Source organism: Lepisma saccharinum, chromosome 3 (genome assembly GCF_977018435.1).
Source record: "Lepisma saccharinum chromosome 3, izLepSacc3.1, whole genome shotgun sequence".
Classification (NCBI taxonomy): Eukaryota; Metazoa; Arthropoda; class Insecta; order Zygentoma; family Lepismatidae; genus Lepisma; species Lepisma saccharinum.
The window spans coordinates 118,371,460-118,390,549 of NC_139231.1; the positions used below are offsets into that span (position 1 = coordinate 118,371,460).

General features: G+C 36.4%; 1 protein-coding gene across 3 annotated transcripts in view; it reads left to right on the top strand.

The window, feature by feature from the left end:
* Positions 1-19,090, top strand: part of LOC145985356 (protein kinase C-binding protein NELL1-like) — a 197,763-nt gene that overhangs the window by 164,759 nt on the left and 13,914 nt on the right. For all 3 annotated transcript variants that reach the window (XM_083119272.1, XM_083119270.1, XM_083119271.1), the window contains exons 8-12: positions 3,219-3,410; positions 8,127-8,246; positions 10,827-11,087; positions 12,353-12,589; positions 18,058-18,171. In XM_083119272.1, coding sequence (XP_082975398.1) covers positions 3,219-3,410; positions 8,127-8,246; positions 10,827-11,087; positions 12,353-12,589; positions 18,058-18,171 — 924 coding nt within the window. The remainder of the gene's footprint in view (positions 1-3,218; positions 3,411-8,126; positions 8,247-10,826; positions 11,088-12,352; positions 12,590-18,057; positions 18,172-19,090) is intronic.

Here is a 19,090-nt window from a genome sequence, read left to right on the forward strand (position 1 = left end):
TCAACAAAATATATATTGGTTAGGAATTTTCATTTGTTGAACATACATTTCCACTAAATGAAAATGGAAAATAGCACACCTACATATGTATGTGTGTGTGTGTTCATGCATGCACATGGATTTCAATAAAATTTCTACACTAGCTTTTCTCTGGAAGGAAGGAATTAAGGCATAGTATATTGCATATAATTTGTGTTAACCTGTATACCTACTATTGTAATTATTTGCACAATATAGTGTGAAATCTTCAAAATTCAAATCCACAGAAACGAAAGGTAATTAGAAAACATTTTTATTCTAGTGTTAATCTTGGAATTACTGAGAGAGGCGCTGTGTACAATACAAAAGAAAAGAAAATACATATACATAATTTGTACATCTTTTTATTATTATTATTTGGGGTAAACAACCCCACATCTGATATCTTGAGTTGAGTTGAGTCGGTGTTTTAAGTCCACTTTATGCACAGTAAGGCTAATCGGGACTGGGCCTACAGTTTAAAGTGGGATCCAAACAACTTGGGCCTCTACTGGGTATCGAACCTGAGACCCCTTGATTACACATGTGATACCTGTAGTGCTAATAATGAGATGGCTATCAATTCAATAAATTCTCCACCCTCTGAATTATTATTAATATATCCTTAGTTCTGCCATTATATTAGCAGAAATGATAGGAATGAATGAATGAATGTAGAAATGAAATGTAATATCGTTTAAGAAATTATTAATGAATCACTGTTAACAATATTTCTGAAATAGTGAAAAAGCAGTTTACACATAAAATTTTATAGTTTTTGCTTAGAATAATTTGAACTACTTTTAAAGAAGTGTATGACTGAGAACTACATGGAATGAAATAATTGAACCTAAACATATCTGAATTTCATTGTTTTGCTGCAATGTATTTTAAACCTATCTAAATAACATAAAATAGCCTACCATTGCTGCTATGATAATCAGAAATAGCTAAGTTTAATTAGTGGATTTTCCCCTTGTTCTTGTTGTGTGATGAAGTCAAGAAAGAGAAGAATATCACAATTTCTGTAACATACAAACAAAAAGAAATTTAAAAAATAAAAATTAAAATTAAAAAATAAATAAATACAAACGCCATGAAGGGGTATAGTGTGTGGGGTTGACACTTTCTTGATCTCGGCTGAGCGGGGGTGATGTGATCAGCACCACGCCCCTGGTCACCTTTATCCCCCAGAGTTTCCTCCAGGTACCCACTTTATACGATGCTGGGTGGGCGCCGGAGCCACTTGAACAGGTTGAAAAAGTCCCGGTTCTCCCCCACCGGTGATCGAACCTGTATCTCTCGCATGGTAGTCAGATGCCCTAACGACTGAGCTTCATTTTCTTATTACAATGTATTGGATTAATAATTTAAATTATGAGGATTAGATTAGATATACATGAATCGTAAATTGTTCATTTCATTTTTATTTTTTTTAAATATTAGCTATAGCTGAGCTAAGATTGAAGTTATACCAATTCCAATACTCCCTACTTGAAAATTGTAATAATTAAAAGTTTTTAAAAATATATTATATAATAAATTATTTTTGCTTTAAAATAATCAAGAATTACATCAAACTATTAAATTATATGTTACGTTATTACAAAATTCTGTTTTTGCCACAAAACTAGTGCAAAACAAAAAGGAATTTTGCATGATTTTCAGGGCAATTAGACTCCATGAAAGTGTAGCACAGCATTCTTGCGGACCCCATGAAAGACCACAATGCCGGAAAAGTATTAGCTGGTATCAGCAAATAAATTCGAGCTGATACTTTCTGATACTAATACAACAGCATTGGCTCAGCCTATTATTAGTTTCTTGTACCTCCTATCGATTTTGCATTCTGATAATGCAATAAAATTATGTTATGGGAACTACTGCAATAGATTCATGTGTAAAATTAACTATGCACTAAATAAGATTGAAGTTTAACAGTACTGATTTCTGACATGTACATTGCTTTTGAGGGATATTTTGTCAGCAGTAATGATGAATCAGTGCTGAAGAAAATTGTAGTATCCCCCCACCTTTGGGGCCCTCAAAAATAAAATAAAGTAAAAGATGTTTCCTTGTTTTCTATGATAGTAATGGTGTTTTGGCCTTAAATATCTGCCATTATGTAAATCAAACAAGTGAATTGAACAAATGAATATGATGGATATTAAAGTATAAAAATATAAAATAACATGTGCTTTTGCTGTAGGCTTATAGAAACCTAGTCAATCAAAATCGAGTGTCTTGAGGATTGAGGGGTTCAATTTATTTGCCATGTTAATGTCACAAGCTGTAAGAATGTCAAGTAAAACTTCCTACAGAATTTCAAAGAGGATGTTAAATTTGCTGAGGCAGCAAAGAATATTTGATATGACCTCAAAATGGCCATCTTTCCTCAAAACATGTTCTTTTAGCTCCTTCTTTGATGATATGTGATTGTCCTAGAATTTTCTTGCTAACTCCTCTACAATTTGGATTTTTGCGTACAAGGCACATGATCATTGCATTGCTTGCTGGCACTGGTGTAAATTGACAGCTGACCTTCTCAAAACTAATCATATCAGCATGAAATTGACATCCAGGAAGGAGGTTGTAATAAGTTGAAACTTATACTTTTGAAGCAAACCTCTGTGGTGGAGTGGTTAGCACTCTGACATCAGGGATCCCAGGTTCGAATCCCAGCTTAAGCATGGGTGTTCTTCGTGAGTATCCTTTCGTCAACTTCATCATATCATCACTTGCAATTAGCCAAAAGTGGCAGAGAAGCAAAGTAAAATAAATCAAATCAATCAATTAATCGTACTTTTAAAAATCTATGCATTACCTTAACATTGCATTTATCCTTACCAGCAACAGGAGGTGACTGTTACCCGACTGGTTGACTGTAGATGTGGGGTAAGAAACCTCCTCCCACCACATAAAGCAATCTTCATCTACAAGTTACAGCAACTAATCAACAATGTGAAAGAAGGCCAAGTTAAAATGTCGTATAGTATTAACAAACTACATGAAAAAAACAGTTTTATTCATTTTTATATTACATGATAATTAATAGCTGTTCTGAATTTAATTGTAACTTAAGTTTAAATAAATATTAGAGACAGTAATTATTGTACCAATTCACTTTGAACTTCATGTAAATACAGGAGTGACTATGTTGTTTATAATAACTTTTCTTTCTCTGCATTGCCATGTAATAGAACAGTGCTATCTTCGAGGGGTGCTCTATGACCATGGAGAGTCCGTTAATCTGCGGCAGTGTGTGGAGTGTGAATGTCATGATGGGTCGATGCATTGCAAACGAATTGATCCTGAAACCATGTGCCCTTCCCTGCCATGTTCTACTCAAGATCAGTTTAGTGTTCCTGGTGAATGCTGTAAATTTTGCCCAGGTAATAGAACAGAAAGTAGACTTTATAGAGTATTTTAGTATTTAAACATATAAATTTCAGCTTGCAAAATAAAATTCATTGTGCTAATCTGTGAGTAAAAGTTTTTTTTACTCTTTTTGTGATTAGAGTACCATTTTGGGGGAGACATTTTGATTTTTTTTCTCGCATAAGATCAAAATAAAATAAGCATTTATGATCATTGTATCAAGACATAACTGAATATATAGTGCTAAATGTATTTACAACAGTATGGTTGTGATTTAATATTATATTTTGATATTTTATGTCATTGATTTTTACATTAACTTCTTCGCATTATTCAGAGAAACCTGGACTTACGTAAGTTATATGCAACTTTTTACATAGGTCCGATTTATATGTCAGATGTTTGACTTAGCCTACATCATAAATACATTGTTCAATTTTGTAATCAGATTATAATTTAATGCTAAGTTGCTCTCTGGATGGCAGTGAGATGTTGCTGCGTGAACATCATACTCATATGCATGATGTAAGAGAGCTGGACTCACAGTCTTTGCGTGTGCATGAATGAGCACAGTGTGGCTACAAGTTGTGGTACTTGGCTGCCTTAAAATTGTGCTCTTTTGTGTAATATCAGAGTTATTTCAATATATTTTATAACCATAAGCTGTGTGAGATTTCATTTGTTCACTCAACATGGGATCAACACACTCCTGGACTTACGGAAGTTACGCCAAGTGTTTGAATGGTGTAATTACCTTTTTCATATATATTTAACAAACCATTAATACACCAATATAGATGCACATGTGAATATATTTAAGAAAGAACCTCCATAAACTATTGAACAATGTTGGATCAGATTACAACATTAAACAATATAAATACCAAAACTAAAATGTAAGTTTACAGATGAACTTGGATTCAAGTAAAGTTGTATTTAAAATAGTAATAACAATATGTCCATTTTTCCAGTTCACAGAATATGGTAACCTTGCTCTCATGCGAACTACATAGAAAATGTTGTCATGCATTTCAAGTTTTTGCAAATCGCTAGTGGTGCACAAGATCCCAAAATTTGGGGATCTGGAAGAAAATTCTCATCATAATTCTGATTTCATGAAATCATTTTCTGATTCTCAGAATCCTGAACAGCTACAAAATTTCAAATGGTTCTATACAAATGCTTAAGTGTCGAAAATTACTTGGAAATATCAGTCTTTATTCCAGAAATACAATAACGAAATTTCAGGCCAAGAAAAATATGTAGAATTTGATATTTCTACATACACATGTGTAATAGGAATTGTCTGTGCTGAAATAATAATAAGAAGAAGAATAGACACGAAAAAACTCTTCCCAATGTTTTTTTTTTTTTCTGGACATGCCCCTGGTTAAATATTTTATGTAAATATGTGTTTATGTATGGTAGACTTACATTTTGTTGAGCTCCCCCTGTATTTCTGAACATATTTACTATGATAGTACGACGTGATCATTTTTCCTATTATTATTCACACATTCCCGTGGTCAATGTCAAATACTTACACAGAGTTTTAAACTTTTTCCATTTATATATATGTTGAGAATTTATCAGAAAGCTTTGTCTTCTTCAGAAAGAATATGTAGATTTTTAACTATGCCATATACAGTGCATTTTTCTGTCCCTTGTGCGCTTGTTTGGGGCCCGCTTAACACCCGACCAGACAGCAACTCCCATCAAATCGCGTGTAATATCTCCGTTATGGAAATGGCTTCGTATTGACTTCAAGTTCTCAGAATTACAGTTACAATTACATTCAAAATAAGCATGTACCTTGTCACCAGGGATGTTGGAAATGTTGTTCTTGTGCATCCACACATTTCTGGTGTGTTTTTTGGAAATTTCGCAGAGGTTTGGTAACAAGACATGCTAAAAAGGGCACTTAAGTTTTCTAAGAGCTCTCGACATCAGAGCAGCAACTGAAACACATGACTTTGTGCATAACCTGTGAATTTCTTAACCCCAGTCCATTTCAGTAACTTTGCGATTTCATTCCAGTTGTATTTTTAAAGTGTTTATGTGTTTCAAGTATTATTGTTTTGCTATAGTTGTAATAATGGCACATTCGTACACATTACAACAAAATACAGTCTATGCAACAAACCCCCACACATTAGAAGAACTGAAGTAGAATATCAGGAGAGAAACTGAAGCAATATCAGAAGCTGAACTGTTGCGTGTAGATGACAATTTCCTAAAAACATGCCAGAAATTTGTGCAAACACGAGGACAACATTCCATGTGACAAGGTACATGCTTATTTTGAATAAATGTAATTGTAACTCTAATTCTGAGAACTTGAAGTAATTTCGAAGCCAATGGTTTCCATAGCAGAAATATTACACATGATTTGATGGGAGTTGCCATCTGGCCAGGCACCAAGTGGGCTGCTGACAGGCTCACGAGGGATGGAAAAATGCACTGTATATAAAACTACAGTGCATATTCTGCAACTGGAGTTGTAACTAAAATTTATAACAATAAGTAAACTAAAATATTATTTTTTTGTTCAAGTAATCACCTATATAATTTCAAAGAAACAAGAATCATACCCGATCCCTCTTAAGTAATTATTATATTTTCAGGAATGTGAAATTTCTTAACAAATTTATTAATACATGATGTTCACATGCATTTCAATGGTTCTGTTCCATTTAAGAATCTTTAATCAAATGTAACCCTCACGGTACCAAGCATCTCGATCGAGACGCTGTGTCAAGGTCGTAGTTTTTCCGTTATAACTTTTCTATTTTTGGCTAGAATTTCGATTTTTTTTTTAATATTGTTCCTAACACATGTATTTAACAGAAATGTTTTTTTTGCATTTTTTTTGTCTTCATGAAAATGGAGAGGAAAAGGTACTTCTCTTTTGCGTCTCTTTTCAAGGTCAAATTTTTGCCGACAAAGAAGACCGGCTTTGTTGTTCTAAAGCAATGCTTTTCACTCCCTCCTGTTAACTGCATTCGAAGGAAGCTTGTTTATCAGTATCGGATGTCAAAATGAAAGTTTTCCATGAGGGTGCAAGCAAGGGGGAGGAGGTGGGGGGAGGGGGAAGACTGGTTGTTGAATCTGCGTTGTGAATATGGAATTTCGAAGCACGCTGAAGGAAACCTTTGTTTTTGTATCACAAGTGTCCACAAGTTGCAACAGGGGTTACGCTGCATTGTCTAAAAATAGAATTTCAAGCAACTGCAAGAATCGGCGCTCATTTTTCACAGCGTTCTAGCTTTTCGTCCGTGAATATTGTGCATAGGTGTCGTTTTAGCCCAAGTGTGAGGACATTTTTTGGGTGAAGTGACAATTTTTTAAAATAATTTTTGGGGGTTTTCTCCCTTCCCCCTCCATATATACGCGAAATTTGCATAAATTTTGCATTTTGTGCATTTTGACATTTTATTTCAGGAGGAAAAACGCACTGTATATAAAACTACTATTTTTTTAAGAAAAGTATTTTTGAGGGGATTTCCCCCCTTTCCCCCTCCATATGTACGCCGAATGTGCATAAATTATATATCGTCTGAATCTGTGATTCATTCTGTGTACAATGGTATATCTTTCATATCTCTAGGGCATTTAGTTTCTGAGCTGTAGTCAATTCAATGTAACTCTGCATTTCGCTCAATTCCGAAGCTTGAGACAGTGGCGTACAAGCCTTTCGTTTCAGGGGTACAACTCGCGTTACATTGGTCATACGGCAATGATGCAAATATTTTTCTGTTTCTTACATGCCAGCGATAATTTCTATGTGCATTTTGAACTTTTCATATCCTTTTTTTCAGGGGGGCGGGGGGGAGAAACCCCATTTTTTAAAAAAAGTATTTTCAGGGGATTTTCCCCCTTTCCCCCTCCATATATACGCCGAATGTGTATAAATTATATATCGTCTGAATCTGTGATTCATTCTGCGTACAACGTATATCGTTCATATCTCCAGGGCAAATAGTCTCCGAGCTAAAATCATTTCAAGGTACCGCTGCATTTTGAAGCTTGAATCAGTGGCGTGCCGACCATTCCTTTTGGGGGTACAACTCAAGTTACATTGGTCGTATGATAATAGTAGTCAATTCAATGTAACTCTGCATTTCGCTCAATTCCGAAGCTTGAGACAGTGGCGTACAAGCCTTTCGTTTCAGGGGTACAACTCGCGTTACATTGGTCATACGGCAATGATGCAAATATTTTTGTGTTCCTTACATGTCAGCGATCATTTCCATGTGCATGTCGACACTGTCATGTACTTTTTTCTTGAGGGGAGGGTGGGGGAACCATTTTTTTTTCCGAAATTTTGGAATTTTGAGAGTTAGCCCCCTCCCCCCGCCACATATACGCTGAATTTGCTTAAATTTTATTTAGTCTGAATCTCTGGTTCATTCCGCGTACAACGGTATATCACTCATCTCTCTAGGGCAATTAGCCTCCAATCTACTCATTTAATTGAAACTCTGCATTTTGCTCAAAATCGGCTTGGGCATCAAGGGGGTTACATGTGAAAATGGCCTTGGGCACCAAAAGGTTAATACTAATTGCAAGTAGTATTCTGCATGTGATTTACTGCTGTGTGCAATTCTAATAATGTAAAGCTTGTATGGATGATTTTTTTTTATAATATGACACTAATAACTACTTATTGGGCATGCCTGCTTTTCCTGCTTTCACTAATACCTACCACATGTGTTTTTTTGATTGTCCAGGTGTTGACTACTGTGCTAAAGGACATATGTGCCATGCTAATGCCACCTGCCTAAACTTACAAACTACTTATGCCTGTCAATGCAATGTTGGTTATTTTGGAGATGGTCACACATGCCATGGTATGTATTTATCTTTCTGTATTGATCTAATTATATACATGTATATTCTTAATAAGCATGTATATGTGTAAAGTAGTATAAGTGTAAAGAAAGCAAAAATTAATATTAATTACAGAAGTATACAATGTATGTCCCTATTGTGAATGTGCATGTTAATATTTCCACATATGTAAAACTTGAAATATTCTAATATTCTGCATATATTAAAGTAATGTCAAAAAGCAAGAATTGTAATGTGTTTTACATAAAATTTACTAATACCAATAACTGATAGTGCATTAGTCTGATATATCATATTTAGTTCAAAATCAAAATTATGTATGCACCTTTGTAATATAAAGTGTGTTTTAAAAGCCCTACAGGATTCTAAAAACCTATAACTTTTAAAGTAATAGGTTTATTACAACAAAATATTGTTTGTTATACAGAAGAAACTTTAAAATTAGTGTTTGATGTAGTTTAGTTCATCACCAGTTCTGCAGCTGGGCACCATTCATGTCCAAACACACTTGCAATCTTAGTTTGAATCCGAGAATTGCATTCTGACTATACTCGTCTGGAATGTTGTAAATCACATCACGTTATCTTGAACTTCACGTCATCAAGATCTGTCTGTTTCTGTGCATACTCCTGGGTCTTGACATGTCCCCACAGCCTGTTATCGCAAGGCATAAGGTCTGGTGACCTTGCTGGCCAAGGTCTGGGTCCTCTGCAGCCAATCCCTCTCTCTCCACAAATTAACCATCAAGAAACTCATGAACTTCAAGGGCAAATTGGATGGGAGCGCCATCTTGCTGGAAGTGGACCTCATTGATGATACCTAACTTCTGAAGTTCTGGGACAGGGAATGTCTGTAACATGTTCTCCGTGTCCTCCTCGAAGAAGAAAGAACCAATGACCATGGAAACTGCCCACCACACATTGACCTTGGGCCATTCTTGCTTATGTGTCTCGAACTCATGTGGATTCTCAACCCGCCCAAATTTGGCAATTGTGTTTATTCACTTTTCCTGAAACAAGGAACGTGGCGTGGCCCATCAGAGAAATGAATGAGAGATTGAAGGGCATCACCACCATCATCATTTATCGGGTTAACATTAATTCACAAAATTCTTTCCTCATGTCACACTCCTCTTCTGTCAGATCATCCACAAATGAAGTTGTATAGAGAGTGTGGGGTTAGGGCCCCACACTTTCTTGATCTTGGCGGAACTGGGGGTGATGTGATCAGCACCACGACCCTGGCTGCTGTTATCCCCAAGAGTTTCCTCCAGGTACTCACTTTATATGATGCTGGGTGGGTGCCGGAGCCACTTGAACAGGTTGAAAAAGTCCTGGTTCTCAGATCAGATTGAACACAAATCTCAACTTATAGGGCCTGGCTTTCACTTTCTTGTGTAAGATACTGTGTAATGTAGACCTTACTACTCCCAGTTCCAAGGATCTTCGATTAAGAGATTTCATTGGACCGTTGCACACACTTCTACACTCCATCCATCACATCGTCACTCGCTCTTTGCAAATCTGCTACACCCGTAACCTTAAACTTTCCATACCATCTCTGGATACTTTTCTCTGCTGGAGGTGTTTTTCCAAACGTTTGGAACCTTCTCCGCACCAAAACACAAGATTTTAACTCAGCAAGCCATAACATGCAATAAGCTTTTTCCTGCATCGACGGTATCTTGAAATTGTGTGATCACCCAAACACATCATTCAGAAGTGTGGGCTGAACAAAAATTTAAATTTTCCTCTGTGTAAAAAAACAATATTTTGTTGTAATAAACCTGTTACTTTAAAGTTATATCTTTCTAGAATCCTGCAGGACTTTTAAAACACACTGTATGTATGTAACCGAATTGCTATCAAATAAATTTTCTGGTATCATTGCAGAAGAGGTTGTGTAGGAATTTGAGAAGAATGTTCCACATTGATTAATTTCTACCCTATACATTAATGAAGCAATTGTTCTAATGAGGAACATTCCTCTTCTTTCTCAAGCACTACTCGTCGTTGCCTTGTAATCAAGGGTCCGGAGTTCGATACCCGGTGGAGGCACATAGTGGTTCGGATCCCACTTTAAACTGTAGGTCCAGTCCCAGTTAGCCTTACTGTGCAGAAAGTGGACTTGAAACACCAAATCAATCAATCAATCCATCACGCACTACTTCATTTCCTGATAATGTTACATAAGAATTCCGTGGAAGTGAGTTAAGTGATACATGGTCTTGAATTCGTAGCTCAATTGATTGGCACACAATGCAAAATATTTCCAGTTGAGCCATATTTCTACTTTTTTTCCTCAGTCTGCTGTTTGCATATGCTTACAAACTGAAGGGCCCCGTGTTACTTGTCACTTCACTTCATCTTTCTTAATGGTAAAAATATATATTTGTTGTTACACACCTGTGATATTATATGCCAGTTATAATTTTTGTTCTTCCAGTTTATAGTCTTAATAAGCAGAAATGTATCTCTTAGCACAAGATGTAAAGTGGTACATTATCTTAAATTTTTGTTTATATTTCTTCACAACATGGTGCTGACAATTTTTTATCATTTCTTTCTATGCAATTACAGATATTGATGAGTGTAAGGAAGAAGGTGGGTTGGAAGGACACCATTGTCACAGCAACACCAGATGTGTGAATACTCCAGGGTCTTATGTGTGTGAATGTTTACCAGGGTATAAACAGCTAGACAAATTTAATTGTGTGGAACATGATGAGTGCGACAGTGGGGATCATAGGTGCCATGAAAATGCATTATGCATCAATACCTTAGGAAGTTATCACTGTGAATGCTTACCAGGCTACCAAGGAGATGGCTACACATGTGAACGTAAGTACAACATTACACCCTGTAGCTTTATTGATCTTCTGGTGTCGTACGTAATGTGTACACACTATTAATTTTGATATATGCAGGTTAGTGTTTTCTAGTATAATATAACAGCTGCATTGGCATTAGCCTCTTTTGATGTTCCTTCAGTTCTCTCTTTCCACTACATCCCAGCCCTGTCCTCTTCTCACACTGTCCACTTCCTGTTCTTTCCGCTTTGACCTTTTCCCCACTCCTTGTGCTCTCATTGACAGTCTCGCTGACCTCATTCCCTTCATATGTCCAAACCACCTTAGCCACACTTGAGCCGGCCTCCATGGCAGAGTGGTAACACATTGCACTATGATGCCAGAGGTCCCAGGTTTAAATTCTTTCATCAATTTCATCATATCATCACACATCCTCATCTTTGCAATTAGTCAAAAGTGGCAGAAAAGCGAAGAAAAATGAACCAAATCAATCAATCAACCATGCTTGATCTATTCTGTTTCATACCTTCACTACCCTCACTAGTCTTCTTTACTGTACTTCGTAAGAATTTTCTCTCCTTTGCCATCTTATTTTACTTTAAATAGAAAAATTATAGCCACAAATTTTAGCAACTTCAACTGTGAAGTTTTGTCCAAGAATTCTTGCATAGATCATACCATTGTGATGATTTGCTTTCAATACAATATTTCTTTTTGTTTCTCCCAGCATCATGATAGCAATTTAGAAGTTATGTGAAAGCCAGGAAAGGTGTCAGTAGAAGTTTATGTGCAGACTTTATTTTAACTAAACAGATGATGCAGATGAAATGTTGATACACATGTGTCAGTCAATCTTCTTTACTGCTGAGTGCTGATATAATTTACTTGCCTTATGTTTGAAAGATGATGACTTGTGATTAAATTATTAACAATATTAATTAATACCATTCCTACTAATTTAAATAACAAGTTCATATTATTTATTTTCATTTGTGTTGTTTCGATCATTTAACTTTAATTTGGACAGGCAAGATTATGAAGGAAAAAATACACCCTCTGTGAACCTATGCTTCTGCTTTTTCATATTTTTATCAACTTGATTTTAGTGCACTTTTGTTTTGTTTATATCTTTGATGAAATATGTGCAATTATATGAACTTAATACACTGAAGTAACAAATAGCTTTGTATATTTAAATTCTTGAACATAGAAAATAACTGGTGAATTTGTGTTGTATAATATGCCATAATATATATTTATAATAATGTTAATTGTTTATCCTTTCATTTGATACAGCCATATGCAACCAAACATGCTTGAATGGTGGAGAATGCCTTGCTCCCGGACAATGTTCATGCAGGAAAGGTTACGTTGGACCAAGTTGTGAATTTGATCTTGATGAATGTGCCTTGGGTCTTCACAAATGCCACCCCAACTCAACTTGTGTTAATATGCTGGGTTGGTACTACTGCCAGTGTAAAGCAGGGTATCGAAGCATTCATCACGACAACAGTCTTGGAGCTATGTGTCAAGGTAGTATTAAAATGTTTTACTTTGAATGTACAGTCATTTCTCTATTCTACAGCATTGCATGGTTCCCTGGAAAAGGGTCGTTATTAAAATTTCGACCAATTTGATCCACCCTCACGTGCAAAAATTGTATTAGAATTGTTCTAAGGCCATTTTGAACAGCTTTCATGGCTAAATTACACATGATATTATTAAGTAAAAAATATTTTAATAGGTAGACCTCTTGTGCTTATAATGCAATTTTACTATGTAAATTTCAAGACAATTGATGCACAAAGATGCATGATGATGGTAGAGACTACGTATATACTCTTACTTCCTTAAAAATACAGAAAATAACTGCTATTAGCATCTCCATAAGTTATTTTCCTGTAGTTTACGGTTATTACAAGCATAAGAAAACAGTTTTTCTTTGTGACGTTTCAGGAGAACACACGCTCCTTTCATCAGACATTTATTTTCATTTTGACTAAAGATACAGTTATAACAATGGTTAGTAATTTTTTAAACAAAAATAATCAGTTATATAATGGATGTTGTCAATGTTACATTGTTGTAATATAGCAACTTAACTGTGAAAAAAGCAGTCTGTTTTATTTTTATTTCAGATTTTTTTAAAATTATGAATCCCAAATATCATCAGGTAATTCAAATTCATCATTGTTTTCACAAAGTCTCTTGATGTTTTCTGTTACATTAAATTTTAAAGATGTCGGCTTACTCCATTTGTGAAAAAGAAAACTTCATACTGGATGTGTGTTACCATTTTCATTATTTAATTTATTCCAGTGTTCTTCTGCAATGAACGAAGCTTCCCAGACATTCAACTCTGTGTTTCCCGTTAATCTTTTTAATCAAATGCTTCTCTTCGATGATATGAGTTGACAAACCTGTTCTTGGGTTTAGATCCATAATGTCCAAATCATGTTCGTGCCATCTTATTGCCATTTTCCTTGCTGTTTGTCCCACATAATCCTTTGAACATGAACAACTTATATTATATATTCCTGTGGTTTCCACATCTGGTAGAGAGTTTCTCATTTTGAATTCATTAAATGTACATTCCAAACTTCTTGGTGATTTAAAAACAATTTTGAAATTAAAACTTCTAAAAAATTTTGCAATTTTATGTGAGAATCCCTTGTGGAATGGAATGCATGCAAATTTCTTTTCAACAGATTTTTCATCTTTGTCTGTATTTCTCTTTTCCTTTAGTTTTCTTGCGACTTGTGTTTTGATTTGGTTTATTCTGTTAGTGTGAAAGCCATTTTTTTTTGCTATATTATAAAGCCTTTCTTCTTCATTTTTGATATCCTCATTATTAGAACATAGTCTTTGTGCTCTCAGGAAAAAAATTAAAAATATGTTGTCCATTGTTATACGTGAATGAATTACAACAATGTAACTTTGACAACATCCATTATATAATGATGATTTAAAAACAATTTTGAAATTAAAACTTCTAAAAAATTTTACATCTAACCATTGTTATAACTGTATCTTTAGTCAAAATGAAAATAAATGTCTGATGAAAGAAGCGTGTGTTCTCCTGAAACGTCACAAAGAAAAACTGTTTTCTTATGCTTGTAATAACCGTAAACTACAGGAAAATAATTTTATAATGCAAGCAATGCGTACATACAAGAAAAACTATCTCCATAAGTTCTTTAGGCCATTCTAGGTCAGACCTACCCGATGGCGCAGTTGTAGGGTCGTCGCCTTGTAATCAAGGGGTCCCGGGTTCGATACCTGGTGGAGGCACATAGTGGTTCGGATTCCACTTTAAACTGTAGGTCCAGTCCGAATTAGCCTTACTGTGCATAAAGTGGACTTAAAACACCAACTCAATCAATCAATCAACCATTCTAGGTCAGTGTATCAACTTCCCTGTTTCAAATACCATAAAGGACACCGATTATTGTTACTACTATCTAAATATACAATAATTATGTAAATCATGACTTTCAAATTTTCTTTCTTATGAGCAGAATTGAATATACAGGGTGTCTCAAAAGTAATAGTGCAAACTGACACAGGGGAAAGTACACGATAATTGAAGCAAAAAAGTCTCGGTAAACATGGGTCTGCAAACGAGCCGTTTTCGAGATATGCGCGAATGTGTGATTACAAGAAAATGCTAATAATATGTGGGTGCAAGCCGTCACTGATGTCAGTATTTGTAAACGTCGTCCTAGTTGGTAAAATACCAATAATACAGTATGAAAAATCAGGAGATCTCATTGCTTTTCTTGAACATTCTACTTACTTTAACATGGAATGCAGCACTACTTTAGTATGTTCTACGTTACAATTACTGTACACTCGTACCTGTTAAAGGAGGTGTTCAAAGTGTCATCCTTCCATCTGAATGCAATACTGTATGCGATTCTGCATTGAGTTTGGAATTCTTTCGAACACCCCTGGATCATTTCGGAATTGGTCACAAGCATGTACAATTCCCTGTTCCAGTTCTTCAACCATGTCAATGGGAGTGTTGTACACTACACTTTTGAGGTGACCCTCAGACACAAAAATCCAAAGAATTTAAATCCGGTGACCTTGGAGGCCTCACATATCCATCTTTGATTATACCTGCGTGTTAGATGTCGTCTCACAGCAGCAGCAAAATATGCCGGTGCTCCATCATGCATGTACCACATACTCGAACGTGGATCAAGAGAAACATCCTCAAGCAATCCTGGAAGATCATGCCGCAAAAACCGAAGGTACCTCGGTCCATTGAGTCTTCTTGGAAGAATGTGTGGTCCAATGAGACGATCACGTAGTACCCCTAACCACACATTCAATGAGAAACGTTGCTGATGTGTCTCATGAACAGCATTTGGGTTTAGTACACTCCAAACATGAGAATTATGAAAATTAAAAATACCATCGCATGTGAACCCCGCTTCCTCTGTAAATAAAATGTTACTTGCAAAACGAAGTACAACCTGTTGTTGCATCCACTGATAAAACACAATCCGTTTCACTGAGACACTGAACTCGTTGGAGGTGGTAAGGGTAGAGTGAATTGCGATGTAAAATTCTCCATACACTACTGCAGCTTACTGGCATTTGTGCAGCAATTCTCCTTGTCGAGGTTCCTGGAGAGTGTTCTACTGCTTCCAACACCATATCTTCAACTTCAGGCATAATGCGTGCAGGTCTATCTGCTCCTACCATGTTCGAAGCTCACATGTTCTTTGAGGCTCTGATATGCCCTAGCAAATGTGTGACTCTCGGTCTGCCTTCGAACAGGGTATTTTTCTTGGTACAAGCTTGCAGCCTCTCGTGCATTGCAGTTACCCAAACCATACACAAAATGCATATATCTGCATACTCTTCGTTGCTGTAAAGTTCCATTTTCACTACGCAGTCCAGCACAACTGACGTGACTCCCACAGAACAATTAGACTGTGTACTGATTGTATCCATACAACATCACCTCTCAGAAATGTTCTGTTTGATTGCATTGCCACCTCTCGGAAATGTTCTGTTTGATTACAATGCCACTTCTCAGAAATGTTCTGTTTTGTAAACAAAGAGCAAACCTCAGACCGTGCAAGGAGTAAAGCACTCTGTGTTTACAAAATGCAATCAATGACTGCTTGTAACCACACATTCGCACATATTATTAGCATTTTATCAGACGACGTTTACAAACAATTAAGTCAGTGACGGCTTGTGATCACACATTCACAATTATCTTGAAAACGGCTCATTTGCAAACCCGTTTACTGAGACTTTTTTGCTTCTATTATCGTGTACTTTCACCTGTGTCAGTTTGTGCTATTACTTTTAAGACACCCTGTATGTACATTCTAAGAAAACCTGAACTCATGCACGAAAAGAGTATTGAACTAGTAAAACAGAAAATTTGACCAAATTTCTATTGCTCGTCCAACTCTACTGGCATGGTGGCAGTTTTCGTAGTTTAATTAGCAATGGACAGAGTGTTGGAGCTTTTTTTTTTATATATAATTTTTCATCATGTACAACCAACTCTATTTTAACTGAAAAAATAATACCACCCTCTTCTTGAAGAGTGCCACTAAATAGGTTTCGAAGTTTATTAAGATAAAGTTTTGTGTTCCGAATACATAAGAAATGAACAGACAAGAAAAACACCCATGCCGATGCTGATACTGAGCCATTTATTATCATTTTTTTTATTGCACACACTGATTTTTACTTTGTAAGTTTTGTGTAAGTGTGTTTAAACAGCTATACTTTATCATATATATAATGTTTTTACTGACACCAGGTTGGGATGCTTTAGATATTAAAATCAATAGTTGTATCATATATGTTTGATTGCGAATTTAATATTACAAAATCCTGACTTCTCCATCCAATTTTCCATTCCATTAAATTTCAAATGAGTCTCGAATAAAATCTCCAGGTTTTCAATGTTCAGAAATGGGAAGGGGGGGGGGGGGTTATATTGGAGGTTCAAATTTTTTTGCAATTTACTTGAATAAAAGCAATCACTTTCATGTGCTATGAACATTTATATGTTGTTAAGATACAAAATGACCTTGGCACTTAGTCTCCTCCCTCCCTCAATCAGAAATATTCCTGTGCCAGGTCCTAGGAGCTGTGATGGTCCAGTCAGTAGGACATCTGACTGCCATGCAAGCACCTGAGTTCAATACTGGTGGTTGGTGATGTGAAGTTGGATTTTTTACAGCTTTATCCCTGCCAATAGCTGCTCTGAAGCTCACCCAGCATCAAATAAATGCATACCTGGGGTTTAAAAGTGGCTGGAGTGTGGTGTGGATCACATCACTTCCAAAAAATGGCAGAGATCAAAAATGTGTGTGGCCCTATCTTCACATCCCCCTATGTGCCTTCATGAAATGTGCATGGCGAACTTTACCTTACGTTACCGCTAGAACCAAACAGTTCTTGGTTGTGTAGGCCAGGTAACTATCATGCACATCCTGCATGGTCTTGTCTTAAGGCCAGCACTTTGTATGGTGAGGAGTTAATTATTCCTGACATTATGAACACATATTTAAGAGCAAGAAATTTTATAGCGTCAGATAAATTAATTGTAATTATATGTAATATCCGGGAGCCTCAGTAGTCTAGTTGGTAGGGGATCTGATTGCCACGTGAGAGACCCAGATTCGATTCCCAGGGTGAGTGATCTATGGTCAGAATTTTTCCCGCCTTGTCCTTCATAAAGTGGTTCACCCAGCCTCAAATAAATGAGTACCAGGGGGTAAAGTGACTGGAGCATGGTGCTGATCACAATACCTCCAAAATGGCAGAGATTGAAAATATGTGAGGCCCTACCTCCACATCCCTACTATATGTAATATTTATTTAAATTATCTATGAATTGAACAATTGTCCTATTAATCTACTAGTTTAACTTGTTATTATGAACTTAACTTTTAATATTTCTCACCGTAATTTTCTTAGTATTGACATATTCTCATAAAATATTATGTTGTCTCTTTCAGATACTGATGAATGTGCTGAGGGCAATCATACATGCCATAAATCAGCTGATTGTGTCAACATCGATGGAGGTTACAAATGCAGTTGCTCAGAGAACTCTAAAGATTGCTCTTTAAGTATGTTAACTAAATTTACACTGTGTGGTCCCTTACTCTGTACATGATAAAAAAAAATTGCAATCGAAAATATACGAGGGGATATCATAAAGTAATTGAGTAAATTTTTTACAGCCAAACGAAAATGTATTCACAAAAACTGAAATATGCATTTGAAAGTACATGTATTTCGCCACCTTTCTACGAGATGGCAGGTGTGTGCACCTCATGCACACAGAGAGGCAGTTGTTTCAAAATGGCAGCTACGATTGAGACGTTCGACATAGTTGAACTGTGGAGTGATTCCGTTTCTGTGGTCAAAGGGACAGAAACCACCTGAAATATGTCATGAGTTGTGTGCAGTGTGTGGTGACATGTGCATGACATTCACAATTGTCTGTAACTGGTGTGCAACGTTCAACGCAGGACATGTAAATGTCTTCGATGAACCCCGTTCTGGATGGCCTCGCACATCCCACACACAGAGCAATGTTGATGCTGTGGAGGCATTGAATCAGGGGGGCCGGCAGTCAACAATCCAAACAACAGCGGATGCAGTGGGCATTTCATATGGCAGAAGAACTTGTGTTTCGCAAAGTGTAAGCGAGATGGGTCCCCAGACAGCTCACACCACAGCATATTAAGGACCGTATGGGATACAGTCTTGAGCATTTACTCCAGTACCATAGGGCTGGAAACACATTCCTCGACCACATTGTTACCGGAGACAAATTATGGGTTTTTCATTACACCCCTGAATGAAAGTGACAGAGTATGGTATGGAAACACAAATTTGACTCCACCCAAAAAACTCAGGACAACCCCGTCTGCAGGAAAGGTTTTGCTTACAGTTTTCTGGGACAGCCAGGGTGTCATTGTTGCTGATTTTGGGGTAAAGGGAGTGTAAATGCTGCTGCATATTGTGCCACACTCGATCGTC